At 61.0% G+C, this 23,593-nt stretch overlaps 1 protein-coding gene across 7 annotated transcripts; it reads right to left on the bottom strand.

Annotated features, from left to right (window-relative positions):
- Positions 1–37: 37 nt before the first annotated feature.
- Positions 38–23,483, bottom strand: SCRIB (scribble planar cell polarity protein). 7 transcript variants are annotated; one of them, XM_057497638.1, is made up of 35 exons: positions 23,249–23,483; positions 21,866–21,983; positions 21,679–21,757; positions 21,498–21,587; positions 21,341–21,397; positions 21,185–21,248; positions 21,004–21,078; positions 20,785–20,929; positions 20,272–20,390; positions 19,809–20,008; positions 19,554–19,720; positions 19,334–19,464; positions 19,132–19,254; positions 18,054–18,221; positions 17,128–17,556; positions 16,367–16,429; positions 15,732–15,821; positions 15,186–15,263; positions 14,002–14,325; positions 13,808–13,888; positions 13,467–13,721; positions 13,055–13,165; positions 12,660–12,953; positions 12,369–12,557; positions 4,779–5,000; positions 2,986–3,048; positions 2,102–2,209; positions 1,844–2,003; positions 1,619–1,757; positions 1,332–1,520; positions 1,113–1,255; positions 997–1,034; positions 792–866; positions 506–557; positions 38–426 (listed from the first exon to the last, which is right to left on the bottom strand). In XM_057497638.1, exons 1-35 carry the CDS (start codon positions 23,405–23,407, stop codon positions 284–286), a joined length of 4,941 nt encoding a protein of 1,646 aa, XP_057353621.1. In that variant the 5' UTR covers positions 23,408–23,483; the 3' UTR covers positions 38–283. The 7 variants fall into 7 exon arrangements, with proteins under 7 accessions (XP_057353621.1, XP_057353616.1, XP_057353619.1 ...); XM_057497633.1 differs by lacking the exon at positions 792–866; XM_057497636.1 differs by lacking the exon at positions 792–866 and having other exon boundaries at positions 14,077–14,325.
- Positions 23,484–23,593: the final 110 nt, after the last annotated feature.

Genomic DNA, 23,593 nt, shown 5'->3' with positions numbered 1-23,593 from the left:
GAGGGATGGGTGGGTAGGTGGACTGGCGGACGGCAGGTAAAATGTAGTCGATTTTATTCTCCTTAAACCACAAAATAGAGTCTTTGGTTGTACAAATATCACTAGTTACAGTCTTGCACGGACATGAGGTCCTGGCTGGGGAGGGGGCAGTTAGCGGCCAGAACTCCTGAGGGGTCTCTTTAAAATTCTAACACCCAGGTTAAAAAGACTTCGGGCAAGGGTGGTGGCGGAGCTGGCAGGGCCCCCACCCCAAGTCAGGGGCGGGGGAAGGTACACCAATCGTCTAGGAGGGCACTGGGCCCAGGCCACGGCGTCCTGGCCGCATGGGGCGGCGGCTGCTGCACAGTGTCACCTCCTCGGGGCCCACGGCACCTGGTGAAGACCCGCCCAGAAGCACCATGGCCACCTCCCCATCCTCCTGCAGGCCTGGAGGGCAGATGCAGGGGAGTGAGCCGAGGTGGGTGGGCACCCTGGGGGCACTCCTGGAACTGGCCAGCCAACTCACCGGGGCTGGGAGACGGCTCCAAGGACCTCAGCTCCTCAGCAAAATCTGGGGACTGTGATGGGGAGAAGGGCTGGGTCAGGGCTCTGGCCCAGGCCTGCCTGAAACCACCCAGTGAACCTGGCTGAGGGGTGGGGGAGGGGGCAGGCCCCACACCCAAGGAACAGGACTGGCAGCAGAGACAGATGGGGAAGGTGTTGGGGGGGGTGGGCTGGGTGACAGGCACAGGTGGAAAGGTGGCAGGAACCGTGCAGGGCCATCCTGCAGAAGGGCCAAGATGGCCTGGTACCTGCATGTCATAGACAGGTCTGGAAGAAGGGAGGGCTGCAAACACCCTGTAGTCAAACTTCCTCCCAGACAAGGCCTTGCAAGGGCAGCGGGAGGGGAGAGAGGCAGAGAGCAAGCAGAGTGAGGGGTGGGGGTGCAGTCTGGGTCCCCGCCCCCACGCCGCGGGGGTTGGGAACTGCAGGAGGACAACAGCCACTGTTCCTCACCAGGTGTCCCGGGGAGGTGCTGGTCTGAGGGCTGAGGTCTGGGGGAACAAGAAATGGGTGTTGGGCGAGGTCCTCACTGCAGGCTGAGCCCCACGCCTCCCCCTGGACACACGGACCTTCCCAGGGGGTGGGTGACGGGGTGGGTGCAGGCGAAGGGGCCTCAGCCAGCCGCTCCAGAGGCCCGCGCTTGCTCCGGCCTTCCTGGGACTTGCTGAGAACCATCTGTGCTCGGAGGGCATCCTGCTCCAGAGACTTCATCCTGCAGGAGAGTGGAAGGGTGGGGCTGGGCAGGGCCCAGTGGGCGGCAGGGGGCAGTGTGGGTGGACGGGCCTCACCTGGCAGCCCTCCACAGTGCCCGCTTCTCAGCCTCCAAGGCACGGCGCTCTGCAGGGGACAGGGCCTGCTCGGGTGTGGGCAGCTCAGGGCTCTGCACACGCAGCCGCTCCTGATGGCGTCTCTCAGCTTTGGCTGTCCGCACAGGGGCGCTGCCTCCCACATGGGGCAGAGGGGACGTGGGGCAGACCCTGGACCAGGGGACAGGAAAGGAGGGCCAGGTAGGTGGGGCACCAGTGGGAGGAGCTTGCCTGGGGAGACACCAGATGCCAGCCCCTCACCCCCTCACCCTGTGCCAGGGCCTGGGCCAGCCCAGGGCGGTTCCTCCTCTGGCTCTTCCCCCTCCTGAGGGTCTTCTCCGTCCGGGGCACGCCCCGCGGCAGCTGCCTCCTGCAGCACCTGCGCCCTCTTCTGCTGCAGCTTTCGGGCTGGGGGTCGGGGCGAGGAGGTGCCCCAGTCAGGCTCAGCCTCCAGCCTCGGGGCAGGTCAGCCTGCTAATCCCCCACTGGCTCACCTTCCTCCTCTTGCATCTTACGAAGGTCATCAGCACCCACCAGTGATACACGCTTTGGGGGGCCCTCAGTCTGGGGCACACGCACCTCCAACTCAAAGTACTTCTGCCGCTCACGGAAAGACAGCTGCTCCGGTGAGGCCGTAGGCCCAGGCATGGAGGGCTGAGGGGGCAGGCTCTGAGACCCGGCTGGCAGGCTTCCCCGGGGCACACAGCCCAAAGGCACATGCAGCAGGGGGCAGGCGGGAAGCCATCACATACCTGGGAAGGGGTGTCCTGGGGTGGGTGCAGGCCAGGTACAGCAGCAAATGTCCTGTAGGCCTGCTTCACGTTGACGGGCAGCTCTTCAGGGGATGGTGGGGAGGGAGGCTGGGGGGCAGGGGCACAGTGGGCCATGCTGGGACAGCTGTCCCGGGGAACCACCAGCAGCCCAGCCTCCAGATGTCCCTGCTCACAGCCTTCCACTCCCACCCCTGTGGTTCGGGGAACTCACAAAGCAGGAATCACCTCTGCCCCTGGGGGCCAGGGAGCCCCATGGCCAGGCCTGAGCCAGTGGCTGGATCACCCCTGGTTTTGTCTGCAAAGGGCAGGGGTGGGGCCCAGAGGAAAGGATCAGGGGGTCACTAAGGGGATGAGGGTGGTGGGGAAAAAGAAATGGAGCCACGGTGGGTGGTGGCATAGGTGCCCACAGTAGGGGGCTGCCATGCCCCATCTGCTCTGTAGGGCAGAGGCCAGGAACTGAGTTGGTACTGGTACCCCCCGCACCGTGCAGTGCGGCAAGAGGGGCACTGCCTGCGGCCTGGCTTCCTCCATGCCACAGAGCCAGAGCACCTCGGCAGGTGGGACTGTGGGGAGCATGTGGCAGGGCTGAACCAACCCCCAGGGATTGACAGACGAGCAGAGAGGTGCGGCAGCCAGGCACTGGGGCAGGTGGCGTGGCCCATCCAGCCTGCCTGCCCAGGGTGGCCACAGGGAGCTCCCCGACCAGACTGCCAGCCAGCTCCGGCCAAGAGGGTGCCCAGGGCACCTCACCGTGATGGGTAACATCTGAGAGAGATGCTGTCCCCTGGCACCACCTCTCCAAAGAGGGAGCCCAGCACACTGGCCCCATCTGTACTGTCCATCCCTACCTGGCAGGCACTCACCTGCTGGCGGCCAGGGGAATAGGGGGCCTCAGCCATCTTCCCTCCAGTTGCCCCAAATGGAACCTGGATGAGCCGGGGGTGGGCAGGGTGAGGGTAGGGAAGGGCTGGGGCCCACAGGGAGTTGGGTGTTGGGGTGCCTTGGCAGCAGAGGCCAGTCTCCAGTTCTCTGACCTGATCCCAGCCCAGGGGATGTCCCCAGATGGGCCAGTGTGAAGAATTCTCCCCAAAAGACTGCGGCCTCAGTCCACCAGGTTCTCCCTCGCCCCGCATAACACCAGTGGGATGGAGTAGGCCTGGGACGTGGCCTGCACGGCCTCTGCCCCCAACCCCAGCAGCATGGGCTGAGTAGCCAGGCATCAGTCAATGGCAGCGGACTGTGCCACGGGGTGGTGTGGAGCTTTGTGGCAGACAGAGACAGACACACAGCCAGCCAGAAGAGGATGGGGGGTTGGGGACAGGGGCCCAGGACAGACGGTGATGGGGAACTACAGGCCCTCGGCCAAGGACCCAGCCCACTGCCTGCCAACACACCGGGTAACACATGGGCCAGGGAAGCTGGCTGCTCCAGAGACACCCCCAACCCCAGCCACCAGCCGCCCTCCCCATGCACCTCAAAGGTGCCTGAGCCAGGGATGCCCCAACTCATGCCAGCCACCCTCAGCTATGCCCCCTTTTGGTCAGAGGACACTGGGCCCCCGCCCCTCCTACAGGCTTCCTGCTCTCAGTTCCTGGCCAAGGGACAGAGGGTCTGCACCAAAATCCCTGAGCAGGCTCCCTCAGCCCCAAGCTGTTGGGGTGCTCATCACCCCCCTCCCCCGCTTCTCTGAGGCCCTCGCACAGCCCAGCCTCCCCCTGCAGTACCTTCTGGAGGCCACTACTCAACTACTCACGTTCCTGAGGGGTCTCCCAGCAGCGGCTGGCTGGGTGCAGCCTTTGGGAGGGTTGTTTTAGGCCTCTTGAGGGAGGAATGAGGACTGAATGTCCATCCTGCCCAGCGTCCACCCCCACCCAGCTGTCAGCTCTGGGCCTCACCCCGAGCCCTGGCCTCCAGGGCTCCCCGCAGCGGCCTGCACTCCGCCCCACTGGGACCCCCGACGGCTCCAGTGCCTGGCAGCTGCCTCTGCCCTGAGACCTCTGAGTCCGCCTCTGCCTGCAGGGAGCGGCTCAGGGCCCCTGGCACCCAGCACGCTCAGTGAGTCTGCGGGCAAGGGGGGGATCCCCTCACAGGAACGAACTCTGCCCAGCTAGTGTGCTCTGCTCCGGGGGCACAGCAGTCAGGCCTCACAGCCTGGTCTGAGTCTAACCCATGTCAAGCAGGGAGGCAGAGCTCTGGGTGCCCTGGGCCAGTCCTCCCTCACAGGCCCCCACCCCCAGGCACGGGCCCTCTGCAGCCGTCGCAGCCCTCACCCTGGGCGCAGGGCCCCCAGTGGTGCCCGTGCAGCAGCTCCATGCTGCGGGTCTCAGGTAAGGAGAGGGAGCAAGGGCAGGGACAGGACCAGTGGACAGGTAGGCAGGCAGAAATACCAAAAGAGAAAGGGGTGGCCAGGGGTGCCCCTTGTGTGCACTGCCAGCACTGGGCGGGTGGCTAGTCCAGCTCTGAGCCCCTGGGACTCCGACTCTGGAGAGCAGCGAGCACAGAGCTACCAGGGTCTCTGTGACCCAGCACAGGTGGGTGTCTGGGACGTGGCCACCAGCTACCTCGGGCTGCGTGCACCCCTGCACTGCCCTGGCCGGGAGAGGGCTGTGTGTGGAGACAGACCCGGAGCACAGAGCAGGGGGCCCCGGACACTCACCGCAGCCTCTGGTCCCCACTGCAAGGTCTGTCCTGGCAGCCCCTTCTCCTGCGGGCAGGGTGGACTCTGGCCGGAGCCTGGCAGCCTCGGGCTCCCCAGCTGCGTTCTGCCCTTGCCAGGGCCCTCGGGACTCAGCTCCCGGTCGGTGGACGAGATGCTTTCCAGGCTGTTCCGGCGGCTGCCGCCTGCCGCAAAGGGGTTGGCGATGACACCCGGGGACACCTATGGAGGGGAATGGGCTAAGGGTGGGGCCCCCGGTCCCCAGGTCACGCTCCAGGGGCAGCGTCCGCCACCAGCACATGGCTGAGGCAGCTGCAGGGAGACGGAGGCCACAGGGTTCTCTGTAAGCGGTGCTGGCTGCCCAGGACACTGTGCCGTCACTCAGTCTGTGATGCGGGGTGGCGCAGGCCATGTCTGCACATCTTGGGCAGCAGACGAGGTTTCGACACTGCGCCATGTTGCTTGGGGCAGAGGCAGGACAGGCCGGCTGTGGACACTCACCCCAGGGAGCAGAGAACTGACATCGGTGGAGCAGGGGACTGGGCAGCAAGCAATGATGGGCCTGGCAGCACAGGGCACCACACTCACAGGCTGCCTCGAGTTTGCAGTGCAAGCACCCTGAAAGGTTCTGAAACAAAGGACACACTGCAAGAGAACACCCAGCTAGCTCTGAACCATGAAGAGCTAAATTTCCTGTCAGCCTGGGTAGGTGCAGGCCAGGCAGACAGACATGAGGAGCAGCACAGGGAGGCGAGAGCGTGTGGTCTGGCCATGATGTGTGCTTCGGTGGCGAGCACTGGAGGTGAACACAGGTCAGATGGAAACACAGGAATGGCTCACTTCCAACCCCACAAGAGACAAAAGGGGCTGCTCAGCTGTGAGCAAAGGACGCCAGAGAAGAGCTGCACAGTGACAGGCACAGGAGGCCCCGGCTGACGAGGTGCACCGGCAGTGTGGGCGGGAACACCGGCCCGGAGACAGTCGCTTTTCAAAAGCTCAAGTGAAGTGATAAAGGGAGGGGCAGAGATACCAGCCACAAAGAAACAGAAAGTAAAGAGAAGAGATGATCGCAGCAAAGATGGACTTCCAGGCAAAAGCAGCAAGCAGGCGAGAGACATTTCACAACAGAAAGCGTCATTTATGAGGCAGATGCAGTGACTGACTGTGAGCGATAAACAAGTGGGCGGCTGAATAGAGGAAGCGGAGACTTCTGGGAATACGATAAACACACCGGCGTGGGGACTGAGCTATGACTCAGGTGCTGACAAAACTAGCAGATTTAACAACAAAATCTAGGGAGCCTACCTTCCCAACCTGTGGAATAACTTAGTCAAAGAGCCACAGGGCAGGCCGAGAGGGGCAGGGCCTCGGACCGGGAAGGATGGTCGCACAGAGGGACTGGGTGGGAAGAACAGGTGGCGAGGAGGATGCCGCCTGGTTTCTCGCATCAGGGAAGGCCATTCGCATATGGAAGGGCTGACCTGTGGTGTGCAATGGAATGGGTGATAACTGCCATGAACTCATGCTTTTCCAGAGTCCCAGAGATACAGACATCAATGTGTACACACACACATGCAAGCTCCAAACCACTGGGAGGTCCTGAGACCACATGGCTGTGAGCACATGCAAGGCCCAGACCTTGGCTTCTAAATATCACTGTCCACTAAAAGGAACCGGTGCTCCCTGCAGAAATGTCTGCAGGGCTGGGTGGGAAGTACAAGGTAAGCCCAGGACATCCTGTTGTGCCTGTTGTGCCAGAAAGTAAGTTGCTCACAGGAAGGTGGGGTTATGTTAAAAGGGTACAGGGCCAGCCAGAAATCCCTTTCATCAGCCAAATCTGGGACAACTTTAGCATCAAAATCGACAGTGATAGTGACAAACTATCACCCATGAAATAAAATAGAAAGTGGTGAGTCTATGCAGTGGGTAGATGGGCAAATACCTCGCTGCAGAGAAAGGAAAGCTCCTCCTCACAGTGGAAAGCCAATGGGTACATGTAGAAGAAATGATAAATTTAAAACATCATCCTCTGGCCAGCACTGAAAAGACTAAGAACAACAAATGTTGGCAAGGATGCAGAGAAAGGGGAACCCTCCCACACTGCTGGTGGGAATGTAAGCTAGTTCAGCCATTGTGGAAAGCAATATGGAGGTTCCCAAAAAAACTAAAAATAGAAATACCATTTGAACCTGGAATCCCACTCCTTGGAATATACCCAAAGGATACAACTTCTCAGATTCAAAAAGACATATGCACCCCTATGTTTATCGCAGCACTTTTTACAATAGCCAAGATATGGAAGCAACCTAAGTGTCCATCAGTAGATGAATGGATAAAGAAGACGTGGTACATATACACAATGGAATACTACTCAGCCATAAGAAAGAAATAAATCCTACCATTTGCAACATGGATGGAACTGGAGGACATTATGCTCAGTGAAATAAGCCAGGCGGAGAAAGACAAGTGCCAAATAATTTCCCTCATTTGTGGAGTATAACAATGAAGCAAAACTGAAGGAACAAAATGGCAGCAGACTCAGAGACTCCAAGAATGAACTAGTGGTTACCAAAGGGGAGGGGTGTGGGGGGCGGGTGGGGAGGGAGAAGGGGACTGAGGGGTGTTATGTTTAGTACACATGGTGTGGGGGGTCACGGGGAGAACAGTGTAGCACAGAGAAGGGACATAGTGGATCTCTGACATCTTGCTGCACTGATGGACAGTGACTGCACTGGGGTGTGGGTGGGGACTTGATAATATGGGTAAATGTAGTAACCACATTGTTTTTTCATGTGAAACCTTCGTAAGAGTGTATCAATCATACCTTAATAAAAAATTTTTTTTAAAAACATCATCCTCGGCAACCACCGTATCACCAAATTGGGAAACAAAGGTGCTGAAGCTGTCAGGAGAAGTTCTGATAGGAACTCAAAGTGCCTCCCTACAAAACACTAATTTCAAAGGGGAGAGAGTCACTTTGCAGTGGGGAAATTGGGTGACACCGCCATGGAGATCATCAGGAAGGGGGCGATCTGCCACCTGTGCGTCCTGGTGGGAGGCCCTGAGGCGGCTTCTGCGGTGATCTGCCAAAAGCACCTACCGGAACGTGTCGCCAGGAGGTGTCAGGGGGACCCACAGGGAGGGGCGGCCTGTAGTCATCACAAGTTCAGGGTCAGAGTCAGGGGAGACTGTGGAGCCAAGACAGCCAGATGCCACTTACATCCCTGGACTGTGCCCTTTGCTATGAGGACACCTGGGACAGCTGGTGACATGCATGGGGGCCTCTGAGAGGCTGTGTGGACTGTTCCTTTACTTTTCTCCAAGTTAAAAATTATTTTTTATTTTACATATATGTTTCTACTTTTCAAAAAGAAATAATGGCAGGGTAAGCCAAATCTGTCCCATGAAGTGGCCCGTGCGGGGCAGGCACAGGCAGAGATGGGAGGCAGGCTCTGTGGCAGTGCCGAGTCAGCTGCAGTGGTGGCTTTGGAACCGTGAAAGGCTGACACTAATAAGAAACTGATGTTTAAAAGGCATCCCTAAGCACTGAAAATACATAAGCCTGACTGACTATCCAGTTGGCAGCAGAACAATACAAAGAATTATTTCAAGTGACTTAAAAACACAGTGTTTTGATTGTACATATGAGTTGGATGAATCCTAAAGACCTAAAGAAATCTTAAACGGCTAATTACTGGTAATTACTGGTAATATCGGTACTGCAGTTTGAAATAACTAAGTAATTACAGTAATATTATTTTAAAACAATTTTCAGTGTGAGAAACACAAATACAAAATCAAAGAAATTAGTAAAAACCCCATAACCTTATGTATGAATTGAAAATAACAATATAAACTCCTGATTTTACTACCCACGCCCTTGCTCATCTGCTGTGGGTCCTGGAAGCAGCCAAAGCCCAGGAGCCACGGGCCCCTCAGCCCGTCCCAAGCTCTCTCTGCCACGTCCACTGGGAAGGACCCTCCCCAGCCAGCCAGCTCCAGGGCTGGGGTGGGAACTATGTGGACATCTGGTTACAGCAGAGAGCAAGGAAGCTATCAGGCGCCAGGCTGAAAGGGCACGGGAGCCACACTGCCCACTAAGGGCACAGCGTGAGCACGGGACACAGCAGGTCAGACACATCAAGGACAGACAGACCCACGGGCTCATAACAGCACTAAGAACAAAAATAAACAACTAAGGAGCCACCTCTGGAGGTTTCCAAGGCACCAGCTTGTTATTAAAAAAACTGACAAAATGAAAGAATCAAGCACCTATCTCACCTTTCCTGTATAAAATCTTCTTTTAGGATAAAAAAAAAATCCCCTCCTTACAGATTTGTAGAAAAATTAAAAGCAATATATGTAGAAGGCATATTCTTATAGCAGAAATCAAGGAAATAGTGAAACAGAAAAGTAGTCTTGGTTAAAATCCAAAAGCTGGTTCTTTGAAAAGGTCATTAAAATACATAAAACTTTGGCAAGTGTGAGCAGGAAGAAAAGAAGACAGAAACAACTGGCTCAGGAAGAGGACACGACCACAGAGGGGAGAAATGAGAGGGAGACTCTCTCTACCTTGGGCCTTCCTGGGAAGCAGCGCCCAGGCCTGCTCAGGGATTGTGGCGCTGCCAGAGAGGTGTCCATGTGCTGTTTGCTCTAGTCAGTCTTCTCAGTGACCCTACGAAGCAGACATGCTCTTACCCTGTTGCACTGAGGAGACTGAGACAGAGAAGCCAAGTGCCTGCCTGAGGCCCCACAGCTCAAACAAACCAGCCGTCCAGGTCTGTAAGGCTGCAGGAACTCTGGGATGCACCGGCTGTGAGGCAAGGACAGGCAAGCCCTAGTGACAGCCTGCCTCCATCCACAGCTCGGCTGCCGAGGGAAGAAGGTGGCCAGAGCACAGGCTGGTTTGCAGAATCAAAACAAAGTTAGGGCAACAGTTGGCAAACCCTGATTCCTGCAGGGGTTGGACAGGTCAGCACAGATAATCAAGTGGGCTAAGTGTAAGAAAAATGGCGGGGTAAAGAATTGTGAGCACCCTGCCCAACGCCCTGGAGAATTCAAAACGACAGACAGCCTGTGGGAATGAGGGCCCAGAGTTGCCAGGAGTCCAGATATTGGCGTGATTATATATATACATATATGTATATATATATATATATACAGAGAGGGAGACTGTACATATATATAATGATTGTTCCATTCTCTTTAAGGCACCAAGCCAACCACAGGACACCTGTGGGCTGAACCACAACCCCGCTTGGCACAGGGATGCAAAAACCATTAATAAAAGGACTCCAGAAAACTCAATACCTGTTTCAGATAACAATTCTCACAGCTTAGAAATCAAAATAGCCCCCCAAATTTTAAAAGGTATTATCAAACATTGAACCACAAGATGAAACAGCCCCTTACAGCTGGTGCAAGGCAAGGCCGCTGGCTGCCCCACTGTTCCTCAGAGTAGCAAGGGTCCCGGAGGCGACAGACGGGGTGTGACCAAGAAAGGGAACTCAGAGCCGCTGCTCAGGCCCAGGGCTTCCACTAGGTTAGGATTAATTAGGAAGGAAGGCGACCTATGAATGGGTTTGGAAAGCTCAGTCACACAGTAACAATTCTGAGATCAACGAAGTCCCGACCAACTTTTGTTAGGGAACTTGGCAAGGTCATTTGAAAGAGAAAACACATGAAAATAGACTGAAGCTTTTCAAAAGAAGGAAAAAAAAGTAGATGACTTAACCCACCAATCAGGTGTCAAACATCCATAAAGCAAGTGTTCAGGACAGTGCACTAGCCCAGGGATGAGTCAGGCTGCACCAGGTCCACCAGCAGTGCTGGCACACACTTTGACACAAAGAATTTAGTTCTGACCCACAGGGAGGTCATGCTTCCCCAAATCGGTGGGGCAATGACAAATGACTCAGTACTTGCTGTTGGGACAACTTACCCATTCGCTTGGAAAGCAATCCAGGTTAATTACAGAACTTAGAAATATTTTAGAAGTACTTGAAGAAAATACAGAACAATGTTTTGACAATCTTGAAATGGAGGTTTTCCTAAGCAAAAACCAAAATCCAGAAGTCACAAAGGAAAAGATTAGATTTGTTTTGTAAACCATGCATACACTCTATGACTCCAAATGCACCACTCTACAAAGTAAAAGCAACAGCATTCACGTTCTTTGTAACGGAAAACAAACTCCCAAAAGGAAAAGGACGTGGACACAGGTCTGTGCCACCCAAAGCAGGGCTAGGGAGATGGGCCTGGCAGCTCTGGCCCCGCACTGGCATGGCCAGGGCTCTTTCCTGCAGAAACTCCCTCCAGAAGCACAAAGACAGGCCCTCGAGCTCACCGGCTCACACCGGGAGCGCCTGGGCAGCCGCCCTCAGAGCACAGGGAGACCACCAGATGCAGGAGGCTCACGGCCAACTCACAGAAGGGCCGGGTGCCCAGGCGGCAGAGGCCAGTGAGGGCGCCCTGCCCGCTGACCCAGGGGCACACCAGTCCCTTCTAGTTCAGATGTTTGGACCCTTCACCACAAAGCTATTTCAAGTCTCTCTTTGAATAAAAAGCTTTAAAATGAGTAAATGTATTGACTGAAACATATTTAAGTAAGTAAACAAAAGGCAAAGACTTCTCTGGGGACATGGTCCCGAGCTTAATTCCAAAGAGATTCCTCCTCAGAAACCACCAGAATTCCTGCAGGGACAAAGGGAGATGTGAACACAGGGCCAGCCCAGCACCCGGGAAGCCAGGCCTGCATCACTGCACGCAGCCCTGGAGTAAAGGACAAAAGCAAACCAACTCCCACTCAGGAGGCAACAGAGGACAAGGGGCGGCCCCAGGCTGGCTGCAGGGGGACGGGGGCAGCGAGTCGCCTTCCCTAAGACCCACTGCAGTAGGACCAGCCTGAGGTGACCCACCCGTCTGAGGTCAGGCCTGCAAGGACACCCTCACGGCAGATGCTGCCGCCCCAGATCGTGCCGACAGGCCCCCGAGACAGTAGCAGAGAAGGCGGGAGGGGGCGAAATGGAACGAGACCCTGAGCAGGCCAGCGGGGTGGGCAGCTGGGTTCCCCACATGCCCCGACCCAGGTTCTGCTCTGGGACGGAAGGCCTTGGGGAACAAGCCTCCTGGTCAGGGGCTGCCAAAAAAGGACGGCGCTAGGCAAGATGGGCGGGGTCTGTGTGGGTCTACAGGCACAGTCCTGAGGGGCCCCAGCCTGGCTGTGTGCCTGGCTCTGAACCAGTCTGGCCTGGCCTAGTGGCCACTCTCTGCAGGTGCTGCCCCACTAGGGCAGGTGGCTCAAGCTCTTCTAGGACCCGAGCATGCCAGAGGCTCATGCACCCTGTCCTACCGAGGCCAGGGCCTGCATGCACCATGAGCAGGCGGATGAGACCCCCACCTGGCACCGCCTGAACCCCACAGCTCACACCTGCACTGAGTAATGGTGGCTGAGTGTTTCCCTGGCTAAGAGATGGGTAGGATCAGCTCTCCTGGCCCCCACGGGGTCACTCGTCATGACCCCTCAGGGGTGTGCTGGGGGCAGGACCCTGTCCCTCCAGCAGACTGATGGGTGGGGGGCGGGGCACTGACCTCAGGGGCAGGGGTGGTGCTGGCATCGAAGCCATCGCAGACGAGCACGGTGAGGCTGTCGCCCACGCCGCGCAGCAGCTGCACAGCCTCCCCGTGAGTCAGGCCCAGCAGGCTGTGCTGGTTCACCTCCAGCAGTCGCAGCCCCACTTGTAAGCGGCCATCACGCCCTGCCGCTCCCGCGGGGCTCACCTGCAAGGAGACACAGGCCCTGCACCTCAGGCCCCAGCCCGCCCCAGGCGCCCTCTCCCCCGTGAGCACCATGGGATGGGCTGGTCCAGGCAGGACCCTCACCTTGGAGATGAAGATGCCCTCATCTGTGGGGTCGCAGGGATTCCCTGCATGGCCCTTGGCACCCCCGCGAATGCTGATGCCCAGCCTCTCCCCAGGGGCCTTCTGGATACAGAGCTCCCTCATGCCCGGGGGTGGTGGGTCCCTCCGCACAAGCAGCACCAGCTCCTGGCAGGGCCGCAGCAGGGCGCTGACCGCCTCCTGGTGTGTGGCCTCCCGCACATCCTGCCCGTTCACTGCCAGGATTCGGTCCCCGACCCGCAGGCCACTTTGAGCAGCCAGGCCCCGTGGGAGCACCTGTTGAGGTGGGTGGTGTTCAGGGGGCCGCGGACCTTACTGCCCCATGCCCAGTCCAGGCCCTCATTGTAGAGGCATCCGCCAGGCCCACTCCACTCTACCTTCGAGATAAATACACCAGGCTCCTGGATACCAAACGGGTGGCTGGAATGGTCAGAGCCCCCAACAATGCTGAGCCCCAGTGGGCCCCCAGCTCTCGGCAAACAGATCTCCTGGGGATGCAGAAGGCATGAGGGGCTGGCCGGACCAGGACTCTCGGAGCACCAGAGGAGCGCTCTCCAGCCCGGAGGGCGTGCAAGTCCAGGCGGCAGCAGTCAGGCCGTCAGGGATGGGAGTGTTGCAGGGAAACTGTGTCGGGGTGCACAGGGGACCACTGGGGGGGGATCAACTGTGGGGCAAAGCCCCCGCATCCTGGGGCCTGAACAGAGAAAGCGTGGACACCTACTTCCCACCTGGAGCTGTGTGGACATGGAGGAGGGGGCGGGGTGGGCAGGGAGAGGGCTGGGGTCTCACCTCCACTGGGTATGGCCCCTCCAGGGCAGCAGCCAGCAGGCTGGGGGCCATCCTCAGGGGCCCAGGCTCCCCAGGAGTGACAGTGATCACAGTGGCGGCAGCAGCAGTGGGGGCTGGGGGAGAGTGTGGCAGGGGACTGGGGAGAAGGGGCCCCTCAGCCCCCCGTTCCAGCAGCAGGGCGATGGCGGGGGACGCGGCAGTTAGCAGAGCAACAGCGTGGTCGTGCCTGGCCTCGGTCATGTCCACCCCATTGATCTGCAAGAATGTGGCCTGTCAGGGGGCCCCATGGGGCAAGCGGGGCGAGGGGGTGGGTCTGGGCAGGCCCCACTACCTCCACTCACCGAGAGGACACGGTCGCCAACCTGCAGAGTGCCCGCCCGGTGGGCAGCACCCCCCTCAGCGATGCGGGAGATGAAGATGCCCTGAGCGGGAAGGGGAGGAGAACCAGGTGGCAGGGAGGCGAGGCAGCCAGTCCCCATCCCGGTCCGGTCCCAGTCCCACCCACAGGCCCCTCCCTCCCCGCTGCCTGCCTCACCCCATCACCAGCCAGGTAGGGCGTGGAACCTTTCCCGCCAGCGATGCTGAAGCCCAGTCCCTTCTCACTGCGCACCAGACAGGCCACGTGGCGCTGGCGGAAGGGCCCAGGGGTCTCAGGCTGGAGCAGGGGCAGCCGCAGCCCAGCTCCCCGCCGCTCCCGGGGGCTGTAGTCATCCTCAGGCCGCAGAGGCGTGGTGGTGACGGCGTTCTCGGGCTCCACCATGCGTTCCCGCCACAGCCGCATCTGCACAGTAGCACCTGCCCCCCGCAGCGCCTCGACGGCCTGGTGGTGCTCAGCGTTCTGCAAGGGTACGCCATTCACCTGCAGACGTGGCGCATGTCAGGGCAGGCCGTGGCCAGTGGCCAGTGACACACAACTGTGTGTTAATGGGGAGGCAGAGCAGGGGACAGGCCATGGGGCCCCTGGTGGGCAGTTGCTCAGCTCCTGTGGCCCCAGCAACCCACCCACATCTGTGTAACCCCAGGGCCAGCAGGTGAACTGACCAAGGGGAGCAGGTAGATGTCTCTCCTGTTGGTCCACACCTGTCACCAGTCCTGGGAACCCCCTGCCACCTGCCCTTCATCCACACAGTCAGACAGCTAAAGATACCCAGGATTATGAGGTTTCTGGCCCTGTATCTCCACTCTGGCCCTGCCTCAGGGAGATGTGTCCTCTCCACTCAAGGGCTCACCAGCCAACCTGGGTGGATGTAGCCTGCCTTTGGGAGGGCACACTGCCCAGTCTCTGCCCCAGAGTGACAGCTGGTGAACAGGTGCATGGCTTCCCATAGCTCCCTGACACCCCTGCTGGGGCAGGGCCACCAGAGGCCCAGCAGGCAGGGGTTCCAGGGCAGGAGCCAAACCCCCCACCCAGCCCCCTAAAGGTTAGTGACCAGGACACCTCAGTGGCCAGACCCAGGGGCAGCCCCCTTAGCTCCTGGTATAGACAGCATCCCATCCCACAGGGCAGGTATCCCACCCAAACAGTGTCTCCCTCCGGGGGCCAGGAACTGGACCTCTTAGACCCCTGGCTCACAGGCTCTGTGCCCCGCCTGGTGTACTGTGCTCAGGGCTCTTATAGGACAGGGGCCAGGCCTCCCACATCCCACAGAAACAGCTCAGCAGCACCTGACAGCTGGGACTGTCACCCACTCGGATAGTGACTGGGGCTCCCTGACTGACCTCGAGGAGCTTGTCTCCCACTCGGACTCCAGCCCGGGCCGCAGGGCCCTCCTCAGACACCCGAGAGATGAATATGCCCTGGAAGACATACGGAAGCTGAGCAGACAGCATCTGCATGGACCACGGAGGGGGCTCTGTCCTGCCCTTCTGTGGAAGGGGCCCTCAGTAACTGCACAAGGCCTGGAAGCCACCCCAAGGGCAACTGCTCCCAGCAAGACTGCCAAGATGCGGTACGGCGTGGGAGCGGCAGCCTTGGGGGCACACAGGAGCCGGGCTCATGCTGCTGCAGGTGTCACGTGCCAGGGGGCTGGAGGGCACAGGTCCATTTGCTAGAAGGGTTTCTGACCCCAAACCCAGCACTTAGGGAGCTAGTGGAAGGAAGACGAGCCTGCCAAGGAGCCGGCAGGTGGGGCACACCCATGGACCCCCTCAGACCAGAAGCCCCGCCGGTTCCAGTCCCAGGTCCGCAGTCAGGTGGGTGTGAGGGTATGCATACTCTCCGAGGTCAGGGAGCCTGCGAGCAGGTGGGACGGGGCAGGGCCTCACCTCGTCGTCCCCCTTGTAAGGGGTGGAGCCCCTGCCGCCAGCGATGCTGATGCCAAGGCCCCCAGTCTGCCGCACAACGGTGAGTGCCAGCTGGAAACAGAGTGGATGGGCTATGTCCAAGCAAGGCCATGAGGGGTGCAGTCTACCTGTGAGCCTCACAGGGGGCAGGGGGGCGCACAGTCCTGTCCAGCGACCTGAGCCAGCGTGGGAATGACAGAGAAGCTGGACAGAGGCAAGCAGTGCCTGAGTAGAGCGCCAGAGGCTGAGGGCTCAAGGCAATGCAGCCTGGAAGGGGCACCCGCCTATGGGTGGGGAGGTGTGAGGCCCTGCCCCTGCCCTGCCGCCCCAGTGCCTCAAAGCTCTGGGGCCCCTGCGGGCACAAGGGCAGGAAATATGCCAAAACCCCTGCTGAGACCCTCTGTCCCTGCCCAGGGCCAGCACTCTGTCCCGAGGGCCACCAGGCTCCACGAGGATGTGTCAGCCCAGTCCCCGGCGCTAATGCAGTGGGCAGGGGCACTCGCGGGAGGGGTGTGTGTGCACAGGACATGGGGAGCCAACGTGAGAGCCCGCAGCCCAGGAAGCGAGGCCAGCAGCAGCCCAGGGCACAGAGCACAGAGCAGCGAGCAAGTACAGACCTCTTCCTCCTCAATGCGGGCAGGCTCTATCAGCAGGTTATTGGCCTGGTCAAACGACACCCCCTGTCAGGACAGGACCAGCGAGGGCACGCAGGTGAGCCTCTGCCCGGCCCCGCCCCACCTTACCCAGCCACGCCACGAGCGAGAGAAGAACCCACACCAAGCTCCCGCAGCCCTAGCGCCGGCCCCTCCCTGCCTGGGTCTGGAGCTGCCCCCGGGCACAGGGTCCCCCCACTGAGGGTGTGACTGCAGCTGCTGGCCCACCCGGCAGCCGAGCCTAGGACTGGTGGTCCCAGATTCCGACTGTTCAGTCCCCTCAGCTCTCAGGGGACCACTCTCAGGGACCACCAAAGTGTCAGGAACACAAGCGTGCTGTGGAGCAGGGCGTCCCCGGGGAGCGGGCACAAGCCCACGTGGGCCCAGGAGAGCCATCCGAGCACTGGGACAAGAACTTGGGTGAAGGCCCCACAGCCGACCGGAAGCCCGGCTCCAGGGCCCAAGAAGGCCGGCCAGCCTGAGCGAGAGGGTAGCTGGGGGACCCCTGGCATGGGCTGCAAGGCCAGCAGGGCCCTCCAGAGCGAGTCGCCCTCACATATGGGCCCCTCCCTTGCCACCCAGGTCAGGGCACGGGCCCGGCGCTGTCCCCAGCAGCGCCAGAGGTTAATGCCAGCGTGAGTCTGGGCCCCTGCGGAGGGGCACTGCGGGCACTGCCCAGGGGCTGGGACAGCCTGGGCCAGGCAGGAACGTGGGGTGAGACCCACCTTGACGCAGGGCACAGAGGCTGCCGCAGCCCCAGCCTCCTCCTCCTCCTCCTCCTTCTCATCAGCCGCTACCACCGCTGCCTCGGCCTCCTCCTCGGCCTCCTCGGCCTCCTCAGCCTCCTCCTCCTCCTCCTCGGCCCGAGGAGCCCAGGGCGTGTGGGGGCCGTTGTGCCAGCCCCGCGGCCCTGCCAGGCCCTCGCCGTCTGGCTGCGTCCCCCGCAGCAGGGCCACGACGGCCTCGGGCCGGGGCAGCCTGGAGATCTTGAAGTGCTTCTTGTAGTGGGGTGTGTCCTTGCGGATGAGCCGCTGCCTCCCGCCAGGCGGGGGCCAGGGGGCCTCCAGCTGCCCCTCTTCCTGCCCCTCCTCGCTCTCGGCGTCCTCCCCTGGGGGGGGCAGCACCAGGGTGTCCTCCGCGAAGCGCACTGTGGGCTGCGAGGGGCTGAGCTTGAGTGAGGGCGGCAGCCGGGCCCACGCCCGCCAGGGCCCAGGAAAGCCCCGCGCAGGCGCCCAGAGGCTCCCCAAGCATGAAGAGCCAGGAGGTGGGGCTGCCTGACAAGGGGCGCGCCTGACGAGAGGCACAGAAGAGCTCCGCCCCAAGAAGGCCCAGCTGGGTGGCCCCCGCGCCCCCACACGGAGCTCTCAGCAGCCCAATGCTGCAGCTCACCCACAGGGCAGGAACCCCTGGGTGCTCTATGGGTGCGGTGTGACAGATGCCGGACGGGGACCACAGCCTGGCTGGGGAGTGGAGACCCCGCGCCCCACCCCAGCCGGGGGCAGCAGGCTGCAGAGGAGAGAACCCACCTGTGCAGCCAACCCAACCCTGGCCAGACCGCTCACCAGCTCGAGGGGGTCAGGAAGGAGGAAGCGAGGGCGGGCGTGGTCCGAGGTGAAGAGTCAAGGTGCACGGCCTCCGAGACAAGCCTTACCTCCTCATAGGCCTCTTCCTCGGCTTCCTCCTGGGCAGCTGGCTCGGCTTCCTGCCGGCTCAGCACGTCCACCTCTGCTGGGGGGCCCTCAGGCTCACCCAGGGAGGCTGTGCTTGCGGACAGGTGTGAGTTCTCACTCAGGCCAGACTCGGTACTCAGCCTCTTCTCCTGTGGCAGAGCCAGGCGGTGGGGCAGACTCTCAGGGACAGGCCACCCACCTGCCCCTGGGCTCCCTGCTGCCCAAACTGCAGTGCCCCTAGTGGGCTCACCCCCTTGCAGCTGCCACCGCCCTGCAGAATGGGGTGAGTTCTGCTCAGCCCTCGCGGCTGCTGTCTGCCCAGCCCCCATGGAAGACACACTGCCATCAAACGGAACTGTGAACCTGCAGAACCACAGGGCTGTGGCAAAAATGCTCAAAGACCTTTCCGAAAAAGGACAACAAAGACTTCAATGAGCTTCCAGAAGGATGCCAGCCTGCGAAAAGTTGAAGCACGGCTACCCACACAGGCCACGGCTGCCTCCCAGGGGCTGCCTCCCAGGGTGGAGGGTGGCGTGCCACAGGAACAGACCCTGCCACGTGTCTCCCGGGGTCCATGGACGCCCTGCTGTGCCCACAGCCCCAAAGCTTTCCCTCACTCCATTGCCAGAAACTTCCAAATGAAAAAAGTGAAACTTGTGAATGAACCAAGCAGGCCGTGCTGGCTCCGGCTCCAGTCCCCTTCACAGGAGCTGACGCCCACGCCAGCCGTGTGGGCAACCAAGATGGACATGCACCCACAGGCCCAGCACTCCACCCCACGCCACCAAGACCACAGCCACATCTGGCTCCTATGTCCTGTCGCCCCACACACCCACACCATGTGGCGCCCGCTCTCTCAGCACCCAGAAGCCCTTGCTTGCCACGGTCCTGCCCTGCCTTGGGCTATCTGCTCTCACTAGGCATGTCTCTTCCTCCATAACCCCCACTTCCAATGGGCCCTCCGAGCCCCACACCCAGGATGAATGAGACACCAAAGGCTCCCGGAAGGGAGCATTGCGGGCAGGGCTCCCGCCTGCACCCCACGGGCCCCACAGGCACCTCCTCCAGGGGTGAGGGTGTCCCAGGGCCAGGCCTGCAGAAGGCTTCATTCCGCCGCTCTTCCATGCCCTTCCTCATCTCCCTGAGCTCACTGGGGTGGGGCGTGGCCCGCCGCTGTAGGCCCTGCAGCAGCAAGGGGGTGAGGCTGGGGCAGAGCAGAGGGCCACCTGGGAGAGGGCGGCCTGCCCAGGGACCCCCATACCCGCTTCTCAGCAGCTGCTTCCTCGGCATCCTCCCCGACCACAGGGCCCTCCAAGAACTGGATGGCACTGACGCGGCTGAGAGGGGCATCGCTCCAGCTTTCTGAAGGGCTGCTCCGCTGTCCTGGGTCCTCTGCAAGAGGCAAGCGCCAAGGGAGACCCAAGCCTCACCTGAGTCCGCACATACCCCTGGGTCGATGCTACCAACTGCCAACAACCTACCGAGGCTGGGTGGTGGCTGCTGGGGCAGGAGGTAACAGGTGAGCACCTTCTCGCCAGTCTGGGTGTCATCCTCGGTCTGGAACCGAAGCATGGGCTGTGCCTGATTCTCAGCCAGCCACAGGGCCTTGAGATTGAGGTGGGTGAGCGCAAACGGCAGACTCTGCAGCCTGGGGGCCGGGGGGCACGGTCAGCTCGGCGGGGGGCCGGGGGGCACAATCAGCTCAGTGGGGACCAGCAGGGCAGGCGGGCACTCACCGGTTCCCGGCCACGTCCAGCACATGCAGCTCGGCTGTGTGGGCAAGCTCAGGTGGCAGGACGGCCAGGCGATTGTCCCTCAAGGATAGGACACTGAGTGCCACACAGCCTCCAATCTCAGGTGGCAGCACTTCCAGGCGGTTCCGGTCAACATTGAGGTTGGTCAGCTTGGTCAGCTTCCCCAGGGAGTGGGGCAGGGCCTGGCCAGGAGGAAGGGTGAGAGGTCAGCAGAAGCCCTCTGGGGCTTTGCAGGAGGAAGATGAGGGCTCCCCGTGGCAGTCTCTTCTCTGCCCTCTTCTCTGCCCTTCGGCAGCTCCCTGCTATTGCTGTCCTGCCCAAGCAGACATCCAGCTACCGCCTCTGTCACTCTATTGGCCTCCAAGCCCCCCACCCTCTCTGCCCCCCACTCTGACCCTGAAACCAACCCCCCACTAGGGCTAGGAGCCTCAGGGCTGGGCCCCACCGTCAGCAGGTTCTCCGTGAGGATCAGCTCAGACAAGTTCTCGCAGTCCCCGATAGCCTCGGTCACCTCGCACAGGCGGTTCTGGTCCACCTTCAGGATGGACAGCTGCTTCAGCTGGCCTGGGGTGGGGTACATGAGTGACAGAGCCGATTGGGCCAGAGGTCCCAGTCCAGCCCCCAGTGCTGAGAAATCCTGCCCTGGTCCCACACCTGCACAAAACCCTCTCAGGTGTCCTGCCACAAGCCTGACCCACTATGCCCACCAGCTCCCGATGTCCTTTGCGATTCCCCTACAGCTGTGCCCACTGCCCACCAGCTCTCTTGAGCTCGCCATCCCCACTCAGCCACCCTGAGCGGCCTCGGCTGCTCAGACGTAGCCCACAGCCACCCACCCCGACCGCAGCCTTCTCTCCCCCTTCTCAGGGATGCCTCCCAGGGTCCTCGCCCCACAACCCTCCTCCAGGCCCAGGGTCACCACAGCCTCGCCCCTTCCAGTGGCTGGGTCAGCGCTGACCGATGCCATCAGGAAGCCTCTGCAGCAAGTTCTGGGAGAGCAGCAGGTCGGTGAGCAGCACCAGCCCACCAAGCACCGAGGGCAGCCGCTCCAGCCTGTTCTCCGACACGTCCAGGCACACCAGGCGCCTCAGGTTCCCGAGCTCCTAGGGGGCGGGGGGAGCCAAAGGTCAGGTGACAGCGCCAGGCGGGAGCCAGGGGCTGCCGCACCCTCACTCACCGGGGGCAGTGCCGACAACTGGTTCCGGTCCAGCCACAGCTCGCGCAGGTTGGGCAAAGCCCCCAGAGTATCGGGCTGCGAGAGCAGACAGGCAGAGTGAGGGCCGCGACTCACCCGCTGTGCCAGGCCCTGACGCGCCCAGGGCAGCCCCCCCACCCCGGACAGCCCCACCTCCCCGCACCAGCACTTCCAGATCGTTGCCGCCCAGGTCCAACTGTTCCAGCTTGACCAGGAAAGACAGGGACCTGCAGAGGAAACAGCCGGTTCTGCTGTGGCTGCACAGCCCTGGGTGAGCGGGGCCACAGTGGGCAGCCCTGGGGGGTCCGAGCCCACTCACGCAGGCAGCGACTTGAGCAGGTTCTCCCGCAGCTCCAGAGTCACCAGGTTGGCCAGGCTGAAAGAGAAATCAGAGCAGGGCATGAGAGCTGCAGGCACAGTGGGGAGAAGGGCAGGGACAAGGCTGTGCCAAGGCCCCAGCCCCAGAGGGCACTCACTTGCCCACGTCCCCGGGCAGTGCCTGCAGAGAGACGTCATTCAGGGCTAGGTGAGCCAGGCTGCGCAGCTGAGTGAAGCCTTCGGGAAGCCTACACCAGAAGGAGGAGGGCCTCAGATGCCCAGGCCAGTGCTGTGGGGCGTCCCGTCCTCCACTGTCCCCCCCCCACAGCCACCACCCACCTCGACAAGGGGTTGCCACTGAAGTCCGCGATCTCCAGGGCCTTACAGAACTTGATGCTCTCAGGGATCTCAGGGATGTCTGTGACAGGAGAGGGGTCACCACAGAAAGATGCCTACAGCCTCCAGAAACTCAAAGCCATTCCTGTCAGCCCCACGCTCCAACCCAGACACCCCCTGGGCTGCACACCATTCCGGGACACGTCCAGCTCCACCAGCTGCATGAAGTTGGCCACCTCTGGGGGCAATCGCTGGATCTCGTTGTCACTCAGGCCCAGCTTGCGCAGATTCAGCAGCCTGAAGAAGGGCTGGGGGTGGGGGTGGGGTGGGGTCAGGGGGGTGGGCCCTGTGGCAGACAGCCCTTTCAGAACAGACCCAAGTTCATAGGTCATGGGTCTCCTAGGCCTCTGTACACTCCAGGCCACACATGAATGCAAGGTCCTGCCACATTATCCAGCAGGGAGAGCAGGGAGAGAAAAGCAGGCATGCACATCCTGCTGTGTGCACTAACTGCCTTCAGACATCTGGTCCCTTCAAGTCGCCTCAGATGCATTCGCTACTGCCATTCTGCCCTGTGATTAACCTCACAGGCTCCAATCTCAGCTGCGATGCCACCTTCTCCTGCCTGGACAAGCTGTCCCTCCTCACCCGGTACTCCCTCAGGATGCCAACCCCCCACCCGAGGCACCTCTCCCACCCATCCCACAGAGAAGCCCTCCAAGGCTCCAGGTGGTTTCTGCTACTGCACCGGGGCGAGCGGCCACCCCAGGCCTGTGTAAGACTTGGCAATGACCAAAACAGTAGTGAGAATGATAGAGCACCACAGATCTGCATGCGACTGCATGTAAGGGCTGCAGGCAAGCCTTGGAGATGCCCAAGAGAAAGCTCTCACTCATGTCCAAGCCCAGAGCGAGCCACACCCTTTGTGGCATGCAGCCCCCAGGCCTTAGGCCACTTAGCACCCTGTCTCCATAAAGGAAATCCTTTTGTGACCTGCTTCCTTTAAGCCTTTTCTGAAGGAACCTTAGGAGAAGGAAAGCAAGCTGACCGGAAGAAACAAGAGCCCTGAGAAGTGGACGCAGGCCTGACCTGTCCAGGACAAGCACCTTAGAAAGGCTCCCCTGACCCCATCCAGCACACAAGAGGAAAAGAGCGGTTCAGGGAGAAGGCCGGGCTCTCTACCTCCAAAACAACCCAGCAAGTTAATATCCATCAGCCACTCCAAGTTCCCCTTCTGCCCTGCTCCACCCCATCTCATCTGTCTCCACCACGCTCTCATTCTGGCCCCTCTAGGCCCAGTGACCATCCTGCACCCAGACAAGCACCTGATGACCGTTGTCACCTGGTGCCAGTGCCAGTGCCAGCACCCGCAGTGGGTGAGGAGGGTGAGGCTGGTTGGGGTGGAGCTCTGACCAGTAAGAACCAGTAAGACCAGATTGCAGTGCCCCAACCGGAACCTGCGTCTACTAAGCGCTCAAGCCAGCAGGCGGCAGCGGCCAGGCTGCAAACTAGGTGGCCCTGCTGATCCGGGGCGGGGGACTGGGTCGGGAGGCAGGTGCCGGCGACCCCTCACCTTGGGCAGCTCGCGCAGCTGGTTGGCATCGAGAAGTAGCTCCTCCAGGCTGCGGCTGTAGCGATAGATCTCCTCGGGCACGGATTGCAACGAGCAGTGCCTCTTGTCCACCGACTCCACGTGCCGGTTGCAGCGCCACAGCGGGATGCACTTGAGCATGGTGCGGGCGGGCGCGCGGCGCGGGCTCCGGCTCGGGCGGGAGGCGGGACTCCGACCGCATGAGCGCCGGGCCGGTCGGCCGGGGGGGCGGGGCGGGACGGCAGGCGGCCCGGGGCGGCGGCGGCTCTGGGCCCGGCTCGCGCACGGAGCGCTCGGTCCCCGGTGGCCCGGGCTGGGGGAGGGGCC

This window comes from Manis pentadactyla, chromosome 3 (assembly GCF_030020395.1).
Source record: "Manis pentadactyla isolate mManPen7 chromosome 3, mManPen7.hap1, whole genome shotgun sequence".
Taxonomy (NCBI): Eukaryota; Metazoa; Chordata; class Mammalia; order Pholidota; family Manidae; genus Manis; species Manis pentadactyla.
Note: the sequence above shows the minus strand (reverse complement) of the source record. Positions and strands in the feature narration are given on the sequence as shown.

What these genes read in the sequence shown, in the direction of transcription:
- SCRIB (XM_057497638.1), bottom strand. Translation starts at nt 23,407, where the DNA reads ATGCTCAAGTGCATCCCGCTGTGGCGCTGCAACCGGCACGTGGAGTCG. An exon ending in CTGGACGTGGCCGGGAACCG is followed by an intron (nt 19,721 to 19,808) that starts GTGAGTGCCCGC and finishes CCCGGCCCCCAG; the next exon opens with GCTGCAGAGTCTGCCGTTTG. An exon ending in TGGGAGACAAGCTCCTCGAG is followed by an intron (nt 14,326 to 15,185) that starts GTCAGTCAGGGA and finishes CCACGTCTGCAG; the next exon opens with GTGAATGGCGTACCCTTGCA.